This window comes from Osmerus eperlanus, chromosome 13, assembly GCF_963692335.1.
Source record: "Osmerus eperlanus chromosome 13, fOsmEpe2.1, whole genome shotgun sequence".
NCBI lineage: Eukaryota > Metazoa > Chordata > Actinopteri > Osmeriformes > Osmeridae > Osmerus > Osmerus eperlanus.
In genome coordinates this window covers 7,858,646-7,876,995 of record NC_085030.1, presented here as the reverse complement: position 1 = coordinate 7,876,995, position 18,350 = coordinate 7,858,646, and the positions used below count along the sequence as shown (strand labels likewise).

The following is an 18,350-nucleotide window of genomic DNA, read 5'->3' as shown; positions in this document are numbered from 1 at the left end:
CAATTACCCAGCTCCCTTCCTCTCCATCTCCCCTTCAACCCCTCCCCCTGCCTCTACCCCATTCTTGGGTCTGCATCACTGCAGCTTGTGAAGGCATCGCCATGGGCTAAGAGCATGGACTGCATGGTAGTGGAGCAATGTGGGCCACATCAGTGACTATGTCGTGAGTCAGCCATTTGAAACCAAAACGTTGAAGCATTATTTTAACAGTGTCACTAGTCCTTTGAATCACAGGGAGTGAAAATGTCCTCGCAAAACCCATTTGTTTCCAATATGACTAGGCTAACTTAATAGAAAAAATGTTGGGACCAACTCCATCATACTGGAATGTGGCTTATTGTATATGATCCCCCTCCACAGCCAGATACCTCACAAGTTTAAAGCTTCTCATCTATTAGACATCCCATCTCCCAAAAAGGATCTCTCTCGCTCACCTTTCTCTCTCTATCCTCTCCTCTCCCGCTTTACATCTGCCTCACAAAAGGGATACTCTGACAAAGAAGACAGGACTCAGTGATCTGAATCAAATGACGAGAGGAGGAGGAGAGGAGTGGAGGAGAGATGGGTGCCAGGGAGGGAGGGAAGGAGGGAGGGTGGGGGGGAGGGATGGAAAGAGGCTGAAGGGAGGCATGAGGAGGGAGACGTGGATTTTCTTTGACAGGTTGAAGTCTCCCCTGTGCTGCCCCTTACCCAAGCTGGGAGACACGTCTCCTGAAGCAGGCGGTGGGGTGGTGTGGGGGGTCAGGTGTGCGTGAGAGGGTTGGTGGAAAGGAGGGGGTATTTGGGGAGGAGGGGTGGGTGGCTAGACACTACAGGGCCATGTTGTGAGCTTAACAGCCCCAGGGCTGACAGGGGAAAAGAGGCCAGATTGCTGTCTGTCGATCCTCCTGTCTGTCCGTCCACTGGGGATGAGCGAGAGGGCAGGTTGGGAAGAGAGAGAGGACAGCAGGGAAACTCCTGGGAGTTCTCTGCTTGGCGCTCTGCTAGGAACCTGATTTTAGAGGGAGATTGAAGAAGATTGCTAGGAGACACACTGTTACAGGTTCGGTATCGGCTAAAACAGTTTTTTTGCGATGTATTCATTCATTATTTACATAAGAAAAACCGTCAAGATCCTTAGTCTCTTTTAAAATGGTGTCCTGTGATTAGACTTTATTTCCTTAATTCCTCAAATGAATGTCCACCGTCTCGGTCGTTTGATTAATTTAGATAAAGAAGGTGCAACTAACACCAATCAATCCAGACTGAGCGCTGTTTGGTTTAACCTGTAATCTTTCAGAATGCAACGTGGCTTACATATCATATTTACCTCAGGTTCCATTTCTTCATGTCTGTATGAAGATCATCCACCAGGTTGGGCAAGGAGCTGTTTTTAGAGCACACACCTGGAGAACACTGGGAGGAAATCTTTCAGAGACAGACACACACATACTTATCCAAACACACCCATTTATCAAATGCATGCATTTAGGAGCAATGCTCTACCGAGGGTTTCCAGACAGATTCAGCCCAGGCAAGAAGGGAGTCGTTCCTTCTAGCCTGGCCTTGTCTCTATAACCCTCATACCCCAAGTAGGTGGAATGCAAAACGCAACATAATTATGTTGTGTTCCCGCCGACAGCTGATCTGTCTGCCTCCGCATTAGCGAGCGAGGTTGCGTGTTTACCGCGCTACAGAGGGAGAGATGGAGGAGAGGAGAGTGTGTGTGCGTGTGAGGGCTCGGCCCATCTTTCAGGTTCTGACAAGGCTATTTACCTGGGGTGTAAAAATAAAAAAAGCCCTGCACCCCACCCTGTTGCCACGAAGCATACCGGAGCGCCGAGCTCATTAACAAACCAGACCCTCTGATACTTCATCCCATTGGTGTTGCAGCCCAGCAGCCTGGCACTATCCCTCACCCTCATTCTGAAGTAGTGCAATTACACCAGAGCAGACAAATACAGCAGGGGAGGCTAATATTTCTAAATCACCTGGAAAGTCAGTGAGACAGAAAGAGCTGTTGTTCTTTGCTGCAGTGTTGCGGCGTTCCGAGGCACCCACACAACTTGCCAGTTTACTTTCTCTGAGTGAAAACACCAATACAAGAAGCATGTGGTAATTAAGAGTGATTGTGCTCCTCACATCTTTGTTGGAGATCACAGCTTGTTTTGGAGATGACTCCATCTGTTCTCCTGGCAGACTGAGATGAGAGCAAAGATCATCCCCTCAGCTACGTGGAGAACCGAGATATGATAGAGATAGAAACTGAAATAAAGAGAGCGCAAGAGGTAGGGAAGGGAAGGAAGGGAGAGATTGATAAAGCTATAGACACATAGGAAGAGGTACACAGAGAGAAGGAAGAGAGAGAGAGACGGTCCCAAGGGTTCAGAGATCACGCTTTGATGTCGGTCGCTGCCTGATTGATGTCACATTTGGATGGGCTGTGGAGTAGAGGAGGGACGTGGCACGTGCGAGAACACATCATTGGGCGGTTGCATGTTAGAAGGGGGAGGGTTAGGAGGGGTTAACACTAAGAGGCTGGGACAGAAAGGGCTCCTGGGACAGAAAGGGCTCCTGTGTTCCATTTGATCCACACTCCTGGGAGCGACACGGCGCAGGCAAGGAGGCAAACACAGGAGGCTATACACAGCCCTCGTGTTTGCACACTCACGCACACACAACCGCTGTAAATTACATAACCATCTGGACAAACACTGTCTGGTCTAATGACAGAACAACATTCTCTTCCTATTTCATTAAATACTAAGCTTTTTCTTTACTGATATTTAATGCGTTAAGTACAAAAGACGGAACGCTATAACATTTCCTAAGGCAAAATGGTTTTGTCTTGTTCACAAATCCTGTTTTTAAAAGCGGCAAAGATGGGAAAGTACTGTACAGTCATACAGTTCTTCTTTGATAGTAATTTTGCTAAGCTGCCGTTGGACTTGACAACATTATCAGCATGTCTGTGACAGTGAAAGATAAAAGGCTAGGATGTGAGGGCCCAAGATCTCTTGCTTTTATAGGTCTGAATACTCCCATTCATCAAACACCGGAGCGCACTGCAGTGTCTAGGAGTCAACTTGGCACAGGTAGCCGCGTCAATACAACTGCATTGTGTGAGGAATATGTAGACTTGACCACATAATAAAGCACTTCTCATCTGGAGTTTCTCCCTTGTGTGGAACAGAGAGAGAAACACTAGGTTTAGACTATCAAATACAAAGAATTTGGATGTCATAACTGATGTCATGCTGTTAAAGGAAACAATGTATAATATGAAAGAAGCCAAGCCACTCAGAATTCGGTTTGTATAACAAAGTGGTTATTATTTAGTATGATATTCCATTACATACTCTATGCAGGAACAATGTGCATAAACGTAACTTTTTTTTCCTCTTATGGATAAAAATAAACTTAAAGATGTTACAAATATAAATTGTTTTTAAGACAATAAAAACAGACTCAAAAACGAAGCTGAGGGGTAGGCAGGGATAAGTCATTTTTAGATATGTTGAAGGGAAAACATTTACTAACTTCCATATTAAGATAATCTTTTTTCTTCATGTCACAAGAAAGTAATATAACAAATTAGGAAATAATTGGAACTGTGGCAGTTGGGAATCATAGCTTAAAAAGAGTACTTTGCAAATAGTAATTTCTGTGGCAAGGTCTGAGCCATATTCTAAGGATTGAAATAACAACATTGAAATTTATTTTGCTTGCTTGGCAGAACAACAAGTTAAAGTGCACCACAAATAAATTCAGCACCTGATTTTCCCTATCAAATCCACTTGGCACCTTGCAGTTTCTCATACCCCTGCCAACCCATTTTACACATTTACCATCAACATGAATTGTACATTACAATTTTTGTCTCAGTTAGTAGAAACCACAGGAATGAGGAGGAGATGGGTCTGGCCCATTCAGAAAGGACAGGAAACACTGGTGATGTGGTTCAGTCCAAAGACTGCACAGTTCTGCAGCTGACCTATGCTTCTACACACAGACTACACTACCCTAGAACACAATGGGACAATTACAACACTCACAATGGGAAGGCTGTCTTCTATCAATAACAAATTGAATATTCTTCAATTATTAAATCAAATACAATGTATACGTATTTATATCCAAACAAGATTTTTGAGAATATTTGCATTGAACAATGTCAGATCATATGTTCAATTACACAATTTCTTGCTACGGCGATGTATGTCCTTAGTATTAGATGTAAATATGAACTTGTTTTAACAAGTTTCACTCTGTACAATCTGAACTATAGTTTGCTTTTGACAAGGGGAGATGTTTAACCCTTTTCATAAATACAAAACAAAACATAAGAACTGAGTATCCAGTCAGAGCTTTATAACACTTTCATGTTTTGAAAGAACAAAATGAACAAAAGAAACTTGGCACGTAAAAAAAACAAAATTGATTAAAGTATGATAAAACAGTTTGTCAGTCTAATCATAAAAAGAAAAACACCCAGTACCCATTGTTTCACAGCAGAAATCGGGTATGATGATGCAGATCGAATGCTGTGGGTGTCACTTCACAGCGTGCATTTGACAGTATGGGGATTCAGAGGAGACTTACTGTTCTTGCTGAGAGTGGAGTACAACAGAGGACAATGCAACCCAATGCCTCGCGTATAGCTAGATGTTCCAGAAGGCTCTCTCGTGTCTGACACATTCCGAGCCATAAACAAGCCTCTGCATACATGCAGACGGTTACCATCTGTTTCTTTCTTTGACACGCTGAAGCCTATGTTGTCACAGCTCAATGCATTTATGATCTTCAGGAAAAAAATGACATTCAGACTGCCTTGCAGCAACTGAGGTGCACTTTGAACCGAGCGAATTGTGGCGTTGAGTATAACATCTTGTTGATGAGCCTAGTAGAGAAGTGTACAGCCAACCGTCACATCACACAGACAGTTTAAACAAAAACTCTATTCAGCCCATAAGTCAAGCACACTAATTTTGTTATTTTCTTTTTTTTTCTGTCAGGCTTCGGTTCCGATTACGGCGAGGGTTTGATTTGTACACAGTTGCCGGCGGTGTTATGTTAATATTGAGACATATAACGTTATGGTAATGGTGACTCAGGCCATGAGCAGCTCAGCTGAAGGAGGGGGGGTGGAGACTTGCCTTTCTCGGACAGCCACCATCTTGTCCACATTGGCCTGCAGTGTATCCCATTGGCAAATCTCCGCTGTGGGGAAAGTAGCTGATTCACTTGCATCTCCTTATCCTCCCTACATTGAAGGGACATGACTGCTGTGGGCATTCTCTCCACAAAAATGCATAAATATGTAACGAAAGAAAAGCAAAAGTAGCCTGCTAAAACAAAACTGACTCCATTATTTTACAGTGATGCTTGGAGCTTAATTTTGTCCTCGTCCGATGTTCAAACACATGCCCAAACTAGTTGCTACTAGTATGGGTTATTTTCCTTTGTTGGATTATTGTGAAGTCAAAGAAGGTTGCGCTGAAGTTTGCAGAAAAGTGTTAGTAGAAAAAGTGCAAAGCACTTAGCCATGACCCCGGCCTGAGAGTTTGTCAAAGCAACAGGGTCAGTTGTAGAGCTCCTCTATGTGAAACTGTGAGAGGGGGGGCTTTTTACAATTCAGTCGAGCTATTGCTCCCCCTGAGAATATGACTCTTCTCCTGTAAGAGTGACTTGTTTCATGTGCTAGCATTAGCTAGCCCTGAGCTCGACTGGCTTATTTTGCAGGCTTCATCTTTGTTTCTGCTTTTTGTGAGAACAGTGCAAGAAAGACCCTGCCAGCCTATTCTCAGTACCCTGGCCAATAATAGACATCTGAGGAAAAACAGTGAAACAATAAATAATTCTCTTCCATGACATAGCCTAAGGAAATTCAGTCCTATGCTCTGCGGATCAATAAAGCACATTAACTGGGTGGAGCTCTACGCTTTTCTGAGATATGTAATCGATTGCCTGTGTATCACTGCATCACCTGTGGTGACAGTCAAATTCTGGGTGTGTTGATTATAGGATGGAATAGAAAAACGCTTAGATGAATTGTATGAGGTTAATAGGATTGTATTCTGATAAGCTATCTTATGCAAGTTACAATATGCCTACTGTCACTTTAAAATCTGAAATTGTGGACCGATGACAATAGGCATGACCTATTTTAGTGGCAGTGTTAGTATGGATTGGGTAGCAGATATATTAATTAAAAGTTAAATGATTTTTGAGCGACTTGTGTATGATAAGTCAATTGGAGAACAGCAAAACCCATCATTAACGTCAGCAAATCCAAAAGTTTTGAAAATAACCAACGTTTTTGATGGGTCATTTACAAGTAAAGCGGTGAGAATGTGATGAATAAATACGTAAGGCGTTGGATGACATTGCTGTTCAGTGTTCCGTGTGTGATGTTCTGTTGTGGTTCGATCCCCTCAGGTCCACGAGGGTTCCGATGTCCTCGAGGTCTGACCGCGTGAGTATGTTTGAGTGTACGTGTTGGAGTATGCCAGTGAGTGCATGCAAGTTTGTTTTGTGTGTAGGTGCGCGCCACAGGAGGTGAGGTCCATATCCCTTCCTCAGACATCCTCTGGGTCTCCCCCTCTCCGGCCTCTTTGGCACTTGTCTAAAGTCCTGTGGTAGGCGCTGTGGTAGACGCGGGCGATCATCGAGCCTGGGGATTTGCGTTGTGGCGTGAGCGGGATCTTTCCAGGACTGCACGGCGGTTGTCTACAGGAGAATAGAAGAGAGACATAAAAAACAGGAGCAAAAAAAAGGGAGGGAACAGTGAAGTTGGATGTACCCAGCGTTCAAACAAAAGCTAACGCTAAACATAAAAGGTCATGGATTAAAGAAGAGAGAGAGAGAGAAAGAAAGAGAGAGGGAGGAGAGGGAACAACAATGAGCCAGACCAGCTGATTGAGAAGATAAGCACGGGTGGATGGAGGAGCACTGGAGGGTGCAGGGGTGGATGTGTCTGCTGTCATAGTAACTCTACTGCTGAGCACCTTCACCTGGTCTGACCTCAGTCAGACCACACGCTGAGGGGAGACACTTAACACAGGCACTCACATACCCACGCACACACACTCCCGAAAAACTAAAGAGCCAGGAAAGAGAAGCACAAAAGTACAGAACAAAAACAAATCTAAGGGGGGTTAAGAAATAGATAGAGAGCAGAAGGTAGAGAGAAATGCATAAGGGAGGAAGGGGGAGGAAAGGGGGGCAGAAATGGGTAGCAACAGGCTGTTCCATTAAGCATGGATAGAATCCCTCCGTAACTGAAATGAATAGGCTACTTCAGTCCCACAACAATGTAAAAAGAATTGGGTTTGTTCTGCTCTGGTGATTCACCAACCAGTCCAGCGGTCCTGTGGGCCCAGTCTCGGTCTGCTGTGATGCCCTCCCTGCCCACTGTGGAGTCACACCAACGGCAGTCCCGTGCTATCCAGCCACGCCTGCCCGATCCTTTTGGGCCTCCCCAAAAAAAGCCAGAACAGGTGGCAGGTGTGGGCGGACTGTTAGGAAGCGTATCCATGGAGATGGGCACAACCATGAGGGGCTCCCTTGGCTTGCCGAGCATTGCCACCGTGCCCATTACTCAGTACCAGCTGTGGGGAGCCAGGCGTCCTGGGCTGGCCGTTGTTTAATGGTGCCAGCGCCATCCATCACGTCAGGTAATGAGCTGAGAGTGACTGTGATCGCCGGGGACACAATTTCTCTCTCTCTCTCTCTCTCTCTCTCTCTCTCTCTCTCTCTCTCACTCTCTCACTCACTCACTCACTCACTCACTCACTCACTCACACACACACACACACACACACACACACACACACACACACACACACACACACACACACACACACACAATCTCTTGAACCGGTCCACCCACAGATTCTTTTCCACCCCCAAAACACACATCACACAGTCTCCAAGACGACCGTCCTGGGGGAGAACATGGGCTGCTTCAGATCAGGAGCACCACGGAGATGGTGCAGAGGAGCAGGAGGAGAAGAGAGAGAAAGGGAGGGAACAGAGAGAGAGAGTGACCAAGAGTCACAGACGTGCTACTGTAGCACATCCTCCCTCCGCCTTCACATGTCACATGGGTGAAAGCTGGAGCTGGTGACCTCCGAACTGTGCATCCTTGAGAAGTTCAATCCGCCGTCACCCACCGCTTTTCATCTGCTCCCCGTTCACATCCAAGTCTTCCTCTCCGCTCCGGGGCTGATCTACACTCCCTCGCTATTCAATGTAAAACAGCATCCAAGCTTACGATGGAAACAGAGCCATACAAAAGGATCCAACTTCAAAACCAGCTTGTCAGAGACTAAGACCAACCTCTTTCCTTTATTATTTGCAAGTCCAATCTGGATGACCTCATTTCTTGAGTTAGCCCTGCCCCCTGACCCCCGGCCTATCAGAAGCTTCCTGAGCCTGTGCCTGGAGAGCAGACAGCCTTCATATCTCCAGCACTGCTCAGCCAGTATACATTACAACTGCCAGGAAGAGGAGAGATGAAAGAGGAGGAGAGAGACACTACCGAATTAGAACAAAAGATCAGTAGATGGAGGAGGCATTAATACATAAAATGCGTTCATAAAAAAACAAACAATAATCGAGGAACTGTTCAAACGCAGCTTTAAAACCCTTGCACACGGTGTTAGGTCTATTCGATCTGATAAAAGGGCAAATTAGAGGACCAAAAGGCCTCCTATCAGTTTGATTTATAATTCTATGTCATTTAAAATTGAAAATAATTTTAGGCTTGAAACTCTTTACCTTGACCACACGTTGGAACCATGGGTGGCAGTATTGGCATTTAGGAAACAAAGTCAAACTGTGTAAAAAATACCAGGTACAAGGCTTGGCTAAAAAGTAATTGCCCCAGACACACCACACTGAATACCCAGGAAAGCTTTTATACAACATGAGAGTGGGAGAGAGAAGAGGGAATAAGGCTGCTAAACTGCAGCTCCTGTCAGAGGAGTCTTGAATGGGGAGCTATTTGCTTCTCAATAGACTTTTCAGTTTCTATCTGCAGGTTTATAAAAGGACAAATTTCCCCCCACATCAATCTGGCACAACAATTGAACAAACTGCAGCCATTTCTACTGGGAGAAGAACATTACAGCTATCCTCTACAGAAACGAACATTCCACGACACATACACACACAAATTCACCAGACAACTTCAAGGGTATTCTAGCACTGATCACACATCAGTCTACTGCCATTGGTTTTGATGGCTTCTTTACCTGCTTCTCCCAGAGGCGACATCTTTCAGAGTTAGGCGCAGCACAGCAGCGGGAGAGGAAATTGACAAAAGAAGAACAGCATTCCTGGTTACAGTGGGGACATGTTCCGCTCTTGAGAACTTAATTAAACGCAAACGCTGGGCATTGTTTTTCCAAGTGTTAAGCCTGCCAAGGGGGATGAGCAACGAGTTATGTACGTACACACACAAATGCAGACACTCTCAACACACACACACACATTTAGGGTACATCTCAATGATCTGTGCTGCAGGGGAACGGTTTCAATAGGAGAAGGGTTATATAGGACGGGAAGACACCAAGACTACTAAGTAGCTAAACGACACAGTGCAGCCTTTCTCTGATTGGCTGGAATGCCTCCAGTGAAATGTCATTTCATGTGATGATAGAACGATAGGCCTCCCAGTGTCTCTGGTGCATTCCCCAAAAGAGATTAAAAACCATAATGGCTTTTGTGTTACTGTCATCTTTGGCTAATTACATGGAATTACATCATCAGCGAGGCCTGTGATCCGAATGAAAAGCAAAGCTGCCAGTCGTCTATCAAAGCCTCCACTCTCCCAGGAGCCCCTCTCTGTCTGGGGCTCGCTACAGAAACAGGACGACTCAAGGATGATGTGACGCCCGAGTTCATTACCAGACCCAGCCGCTGGACCTGCCCCGAAACATGCCCTCTTTCATATCTCAGGGTCACAATGACATGGGTGTAATAAGCACCGCCATACACGCACGCACCACCCATCAAGCAGAACACACCTGCACGCCAAACTTCCATATTTCCACGAGACAAAATGCAATATAGGTGATTACATCTGGGGTGCGCCTTATGTCAACACGTTATGTTTAGCCCGGTCTCTGTGAGAGGATGGTGAGTGACTGCAGCCGGAGCAGCGGCCTCTATCTCCCCCTTTCATCTCTCCCCCGACTCCCCCCTCTCCCTCCTGCCAGACTGGAGGCTGCAGAGTAATGGCCTAGCGAGGCCGGGAACAAGATACAGACTATAAATGGGATGCAGGGGGGAGAAAAGCTATTTCTTGGGGCTGTAACTTATGAGATGGTGGGAGCAAAACTGGAGTTCCTCAAACAGGGGCCCTCCTTCAAAAGGCAGGAGAACTCCTTTGAAATGGGCGGGAGTGAAAAACAAAAACAGATTGGCTCTAAAAAGGTAACTTTTAGTTCCGTAGAGAGAGAGAGGGAGAGAGAGAGGAGGAGGGCGAGGAGTGAAAGAGAGAGAGAGAACGAGCAGGAGAGAAGTGAAAAGCGGGAGGGGTGAGAGAAAGAGAGAGGGGGGAGGGTAGTGGAAGGAGTGAGCGAGAGAAAAGTTGAGAGGGGGAGCGAGAGGGAGAGAAGGGGAGAGAAGGGGAGAGAGGGAGGTCAGAGAACAAGGGGAAGTGGCGAACTCTTTGGAATCCGATACCCTCCATCAGTGGGTGATGGATAACTTGGGGATGAAATGTATACACACACACTGCATTAGAGACGATTAAGGGATCACTACGACCAACTGCTTTGTATCATGTGTGTCGGCAGAGAGCATTGTGCATTGTCCCTGACTCTCCTCACTGGACTGGAACTCTAAACTCAAGACCACACGGCCAGCAGCCCCGTTTCCTTCGTCTCCTTTATTGACCCCGACTTTTGCAAGGCGCTCAGCCTGTGTTGTGAGCGTCCATGAGGCCCTCTGTGGTGCCGTCTGTTAGGAGCACCGCAACGCCACGTGTGTGTGGACGACGTGGGAGCGCGTCCCTGCGTGGCGTTCGCTAAGCGGGCGAGCGAGCGTGCACCAGCACATCTGAGGGGAGGGGGGGGGGGGGTCGGAGGCCCCCGCGGCGCTGCTGTGGTGGTGTTGATGGGCGCGTCGGCGGCAGAGGGGATCAGAGCAGTGTGACAGAGGGAAACACAGGCCCGAGGATAAACACGCTGAGGCAAGACGCTGAAATTCCCCCGTCCTCTCTCTTCTTCTCCCCCTCTCTGTCTTCATCTCTCTCTCTCTCTCTCTCTCTCTCTCTCTCTCTCTCTCTCTCTCTCTCTCTCTCTCTCTCTCTCTCTAGGCTCCATCACTCTCGCATTCCCTCTCTCTCTCCCTTCACAAGTCTCCATGATTCTCTCCTCTCTCTGTCTCCATCACTCTGTGTCCCACTCTGTCTCTCCTCTTTGTCTCTATCCCTCTCGCTCTCTCTGCTCACTTTTCCCGTCTCTGTCTGCCCCCACTTCTCAGACAAGCAGCCACCGGATTTAAGGATGGTTACATCAAACGACGGGACATTCGTCAAACCTCAAAATGCTTAGGAACCACCATGAAGCAACCCAAACATGCACACAACATGAAACGTAAAGCAATGCCAATAAGATTAGTATTTAGGCTTCAGGTACAAGGATTGGCAGCTTGCATACAGTGAACTTAGACAAAGTGTGTCTAAGACGGCAGTTTGTTCAGACAAACATTCATTAGGGTAATTGCATTCAAAGCAAGGGAATCATAACATGAGAAATGAGAGGTGACAGCACGAGGGTGGAACGGATCCTGAACGGCTATCTAGCGTCTTCATCGCAACGCTCGCTCGCCACAGCGGCCCCGCTCGGCGCACGCCATGTGCGCGGCGACCTCGCCGGAGAGTGACCCAGATACGCAATGCATCCATTCTGCTGCCCCAACCCCCCAACGCTCCAAGCCACCTTCAGGAGTCCATTAGACTTCTCCCGTCCCCTCAACCCCCTCCCTTCGCCAGTGGACTTCTATACCCTTATTTAAAAGGAAGCATCTTAACTGATTTTTCGCTACAGGCCTTGCTTTGCCCACCGCTGCGCCCCCCCCCCCCCTTTCTCCATTGTCTGCTCTCTCATTTTTTTCTTTCTCCCCCCCCCTTCCCCAGCCACTATGGCTGAAAGGGGAGCTGTGCCTGAGACTAATGTCTCCTGACAGCTCAGCACACAATACGGCACAGGAGAGCTGGAAATCACTACACATGTCCATAAACAAATGCTTATTTTTAGAGGAAAGAAAAGTACTAGTTTATCTCCTCGGCGGGAAGGCTTTGACAGGTTTGTACTAGGGACAAAACAGCATAGGGAAAGAGAGAGGTTGTCTTTTGTGAGCGTGTGTCTCTCTGTCTGTGGGTACGTGTTTGTGTGTGCGTCAGAGTATTGTAAATGTGGAGTAATCTCAGAAGAGAAGTCCAAACTCCTTTCTTTCTTGTGAAGCCTAGCATGTGTTCTTTCTAACAAGCTTCCACTTGTGATTGAAAACAACAAGCTTGACAGGCTGCCGGCATGTCTGATTTCTCATTGGGCTTCTCCCATTCAGAAAATCCCCTCCAATATATGCGATGGACTTGATGCCTTTGCCACGGAACGATGCTTCCTGGCATACTGGTGCGAAGGGGGCACCCAGCGTCCCAGCAAACAGCCAGATGAAAACAGTTAGACGATCGATCCCTGCCAGAGGCCAAACTGCCATTCATGATCACCTTCTCCATGGCAGAATCTAGAAGCAGCCTTCAATAGAAATATGAAGTACAATTCTTTAAAAAAAAAAGAAAGTCTGAAAAGATACTTTTACTGAGCGTGTTAGAATTGTTCCAGTCTGAATAACTGTCTTTGCTTCATAGCCTCACAGAGATTTGCTTGAAATAAACAAAACTAAATCTAAACTAACGTTTCCAAGCAGTGGGCCTGGTGGGCGTTAGCGTGGACACTACGCTGGTGTGCATGGGAGTTCATTAGGAACCTAAGCAGATCGCCAGGGGGGCAGGCTGACGCCAGGGCAGACACAGATGGGGTCTATGGCAGAGGCCTGGACCTTCCAGACCCCGAGCCAGGAGAGCGGGTAATCCATCAGGCCCGGCAGAGGGGCGCCCCAGGGAGCCCAGCGATGATCCTCCAAGACTGATTGGTGCTGGACGGGAGGCTTCGCCCCCGGCAGAGCAGACATCATGGACGGAGTCGCTCCAGCGAGGCCCTAGTCGGACCATGCTGAGCCAAGGCATTGACCTGCTTCAGCTTGGCCCAGCCTGGCCTTGCTCGGCAGGCACTTCTACCGCCTGTCGTCCACACTGCTGCGACAAACTGGACACATGCTATCTACACACAAAGTGCTGCAGAATATGAGCCACGCCGTGGTGTAGGATTATATAGCAGGCGTGTGCAATACAACTTGTACCATGCGCCATTCACCTCCATGGACACACCCGTGCATTATGCCACGAAAATGTACAGCACATCAACTCTCTCTCTAGGAGCTCCACACCCTATGCATTATCTCTCACCATCCATCTCACCAAAGTGTCAACACAGACATCTTGAGGATTGCCTATAATTAAATGCATAGTGCTCTCCTGTACATCCACCCAGGAATGTATGCATAAACGGCAGGCTGCCTGTATAACCAGGCAGGAACCTAATTGTTGTGGACAAGATGGGCGGCCGTCTGCAGCTTAAACCAGGCTGTGATGATGAGGTCGAAGACCTACTCTTGCCAGCAAGGGGAAAGGAGAGGGAGAGGAAGGGGACCGCCTGCCAACCCACCATGCCGCCGCCATGGCAACCCAGATGACTGACAGGTGGATAAGTAGACTGAGAGATAGTTAGACAAATGGATGCTAAGATATAGCTTGACAGACAGATGGGGGCGTAAATGGATGGTTTGGCAGCATGATAAGGTAAATAGACTGATGGATCACCAAACAAATACAGGAAGAAAAAAGGGGCCGGCTTGCGGACACACAAAAGCCTCCTCTTAGATAGGAAGCCAGATAGGAAGATAAACACAGATGGATCGTGTTGATACACGCGGAGAGGGAGGGATCGATAGATTGTTTTATTCCATTTGTTTGCCAAACTGAGATATTTGATATCGTTGGTGCATCACACATCAGCTTGAGCGAATGCCCTGGGTGAGAGAGACTCACATCTCAATCTGTGTCCCCAGTCAATCTGCCTCGTGAACCACTGTGTTGCACGTCAACACTTTCTGTGTGTAGGGGGGAGGTGCACTTATAAATCTTTCCTTGTAAAGTCCCAGGAGACTGACACATATGCATACGAACACTCAACATGACAAGAGAGAGACCTTCCACTTTAGCCAGTATAAATCACTGGGAAATGGGTTGTGGGGGGGGGTAAGGGTTGGGCGCCATTACGATGTGTTAACCCCTTGGCCTTGGGACCGGGGCTGGAGGGTGGTGGAGGCAGAGAGTGGCAACCACGGAGTGCTATCCAAAGAATGATTTTGACGTTCCCCAAACGAAGATGGCCACCCCTTTTCCTCACGACTTCGAATCCCATCAATGATGTCAGCATGGGAGAAGAGGGCATGTGAAGGTTTGAAGGGAGGGCATCTCCTTGACGGAGCGGCGCCTTCTCTCTCAGCTCCTTGAGGGACTTTGGGGGCGAGCGGAGACAGCCCTGAGTAGTGTTGCAGGGCTTTTAATAGACAACAGGGGCCCAGAAACCATGCCCTGTAGAGGAGCTGCATCTCTCACTGTCTGACAGCCCACAGAGGCCCAGACCTGCAATGACACCTTCAGAGTGCACTCTGCAATGACACACACACACACACACGCTGAGGAAAACCAGAAGGCACACAGTCACAGCCCAAAAACACGCTTACACACACCTGACAGGTGCAACTCCTGAATTGCATGGGAACGATTGGACGATGGACTAACTCGGGAGGAGGATTGGCCAGTGACGTCATGAGGAAGCAGGAGCAGCTCTGGGGCAGCTTGACAAGGTGGGCAACGGTGACCTATGTTATTTGACAGTGACAAGAAAGTGGCCCTACCTTTTGAAGTACAGTAGCAGCTGTGGGTTTAATGGTAACTGTGTAACTCGTTACTATGTTGTGTGCAGTTGGTGGTCTTCCTGCCTGATATTCTGCTCAACAATGGCATGCACCTCTCAAAACAATTTCCAGAACTCGCTCGGACCTCTCTCCCAGGCCTTATGGAAGTAAATTAATTATGTTCTTGTTTATCATTTATTTATTTATCTCTCTTTTAAGGAATTCTAAGCACACAAAGAGAGCAGAGAGGAGATCTGTGAGGTTGCGAGCCTTACTTCACCTTCCTCAAAAATCAGGCCCATTTGGTGGAAGACAACCCCTCCCTTATCTAGGTGGGCTTAGAGGAGAGAGTGAAATACCTCTCTTTTCGTAAATCATTCATCCGCAGGCTATCCCTCTTGTGTACAAAGCAGCCAGCTCTTCCATGGAGGGTATGCGCTTCGCTTCCTCGTCGTGCTACAGTATGTTCCAACACTGCCAGTGTGACTACCAGTGGGAGGTTGTGTGCGTTGGTTTACAGCAGGGCCCGGGTGGGGGTGGGGTGGGGGGGGGGCATACATGCCGTGTCAACAGATCGCACAGTACTCAGGAGAGACCAAGGGGCTTGCCATGGAACTGTTTTTGTTACTGGTGACCTCAGTTCACACTTGCTTTGGGCTTTCACTTTTGTTAAATGATGATGATTGTGATTTTGCATTAGCAGAAGCCTTTGAAACTGGAATTCTTTCAGTGGGAGCGGAGCAGAGTCAACCATCCACACACACAGCTGCTGCTGTGGTCCGCTGTCTCTCTCCGCAGGAGCTCAATGGGATCTGTTTCCCTTGACTGTGTCTGACACTCTCTGTCGATAACCGTTGCGGGTGGAGGTGTGCATCAACTTGTGTGTGGACGGGATTGAGGTTGTTTTCCACCACACGCAGGTCCTCAACACATCCTCCAAGACGTCACGGACGACAATGGATTTCTCCTTAAATGAAAGATTCATCCCACTACCATTCACTTATTCATCAAGGAAGAGGATTTTTCCAGCAAAGAGGCCTCTCCAGAGATGTGGCACTCACATGCCAGGCCGGTCGCCACTCTGCCCGCAAGGTTTTCAATAAAACAAGCAAACAACACGATTCCAACACTGATAAATAAGTGATGGTTCCTGAATAAAGTGCTGTACACAGAGCTTCACCCCTGAAACCTCATCACTCTTTAATGGGGCCTTTCCGGGCCCCGGTCTCCCCCCAGCAGGATTCTGGCAGCGAGGCAGCCGGGCAGGGGGTGAGAGCGGGGGTGGGCGAATACGTGTCTGAAGTACGCTCTGGTTGGTTCAACACGACGGCGTCGCCACGTTGGTAGGATCCCGCGGTGTCTTTTTAAGGATTTACGAGATGAAACCGCCGTGGCGAGACAGGCTATCACCTCTCCCTGTCGGCCTCACACCGCGAGGGCTCTCTCCATCTCTCTTCCTTCCCTTCTCCCTCTGTCTATCCTCCATCTTCATGGTTCTGCTCAGACTACCCTCCCTCCCTTCTTCTGTCAAATCCGGCTTCACAGCAGTTTGAAGACGCAGAGTGGATGGCTAGCCAGATGCTTAGGCATCTGTCACAACAAACTATCGGTAGCTAGTTTTTGATGAGATTTACATGCGAGGAAACCATCAAATAAGGGCTACCTCTAAGGGCTGGGGAGGAGAGGATCTAATGTAATCTCCCACACCTGCTTGCCTGAAGCACTGAGCTTGAGCCCCTCCAGGTAGGACACCCGCACGCGTACGGAAAGGAAAACACAATCTAGAGAGCGCCAAAGTCTGCACACTGGAACTGCATGCTACGGGAGCTTTACACGTTTAAAACCCAGCACACACGCATGCAAAGCACACTGACGTACAGGCGTACACACATGCAAAGCACGCGCACACACACGGGCTGTTCTGATTAGAACAAATGGGTCAGTCATCTCCCAGCCAGTGGCACTTTGTGTGCGCTGGACCCAGTGGTCCTGCTGTTCTCCAGTCTCTCTCCGCTTTCTGGGCAGTCATGGCCCGCGGCTACACACCTGTGTCCTCGCTACTTCCTTGGGATCAATTAGCATTAAAGTTTCACACCAAAACTCCCCCTCTGTGTGAGGACATGGTGTAGGCTGAAGGGGGCCGCCGAGGGAAAGATCACACACAACACTTGATACACACACAAATACCTAGATTGCTCTTTCTGCTGTCCATCAAAGGAGTAGCTGTACCAAAGTATCAGCAGAGGAAGAGACAGAAAGATGAAAAGGGATAGAGCGAGGGGATGGAGAGAGGCAGCCAGAATCATGGAGATGGAAACAAAGAGAGAGAGAGAGAGAGAGAGAGAGAGAGAGAGAGAGAGAGAGAGAGAGAGAGAGAGAGAGAGAGAGAGGGGAAAATAGAGTAAATCAGAGAGAGAGAGACATTCAGAGAATATTCTAGTGAGCTGTATTCTAGGCTGGCTGATTTTACTGCTCTGCCTCCTCATCAGTTCCAGTGAATTAATCCCAACATGACCTTGCTAATGCTTTCTCCCGACACGCTCAGAAAAGCTGATTGAACTTCCGACTGTATCATTTACTCCTGGAAAGAGTTACTGGGAGACATTGAAATATGAGAATGGAAAAGTGAGGAGATGAAAGTGTTGGCGGTTTCAGCTAGCCAAGAGGCCTGCGTGAAAATTGAGTTTCTATGTGGTTCTGAAGCATGGATAAAGACCCTGAGACTGAACCTGAAAAACTAAATTGAGCGAAGGTGAGAGAAGAGACCTAACTTAAGGTCTACATCTCCATGCTAGCTAGCTAGCAGCACGCAGACATAAACTAGTATCTGCAGCAGCGGTTTCAACAGGTCCAGGAGAAGAGCTACTAAGAAGCCCAGTACTACAGCCTTAAAACCCAGGAGGACCCTGGCCCCGTGTGTGTGTGTGTGTGTGTGTATCAGGGGAGAGCAGCGAGGGCAGCTGTACCTGCGCTGCCTCTCCGCCGTCTACTGACAGCGCCCTTCACGTCACAGCACGGGCCCCGACATTGAATCTGACAGAAGTGCCCTCTACGCCACATCACCCTTCTGACACACACACACACTTGCACATGCACAGAGAGAGAGAGAGAGAGAGAGAGAGAGAGAGAGAGAGAGAGAAAGAGAGAGAAAGAGAGAGAAAGAGAGAGAAAGAGAGAGAAAGAGAGGGAGAGAGAGGGAGAGAGAGGGAGGGAGAGAGATAAAGGCAGAAACAGGAAGAGAAAAAAGAGAGACACACATAAGCAATGGGAAAGGTTGTTGACGGCCAGTTGAAAAATGGCAGTGTGAGAAAAAA

The 18,350-nt window shown here is 47.9% G+C and overlaps 1 protein-coding gene across 2 annotated transcripts in view; it reads right to left on the bottom strand.

Moving 5' to 3' along the window:
• Positions 1 to 4,725: 4,725 nt before the first annotated feature.
• diaph2 (diaphanous-related formin 2) overlaps positions 4,726 to 18,350 on the bottom strand; it is a 328,038-nt gene continuing 314,413 nt past the window's right edge. For both annotated transcript variants that reach the window (XM_062476107.1, XM_062476108.1), the window contains 2 exons: positions 9,237 to 9,258; positions 4,726 to 6,708 (listed from right to left, as the gene is read on the bottom strand). In XM_062476107.1, the coding sequence (XP_062332091.1) occupies positions 6,558 to 6,708; positions 9,237 to 9,258 (173 nt within the window). In that variant the 3' untranslated portion in view covers positions 4,726 to 6,557. The remainder of the gene's footprint in view (positions 6,709 to 9,236; positions 9,259 to 18,350) is intronic.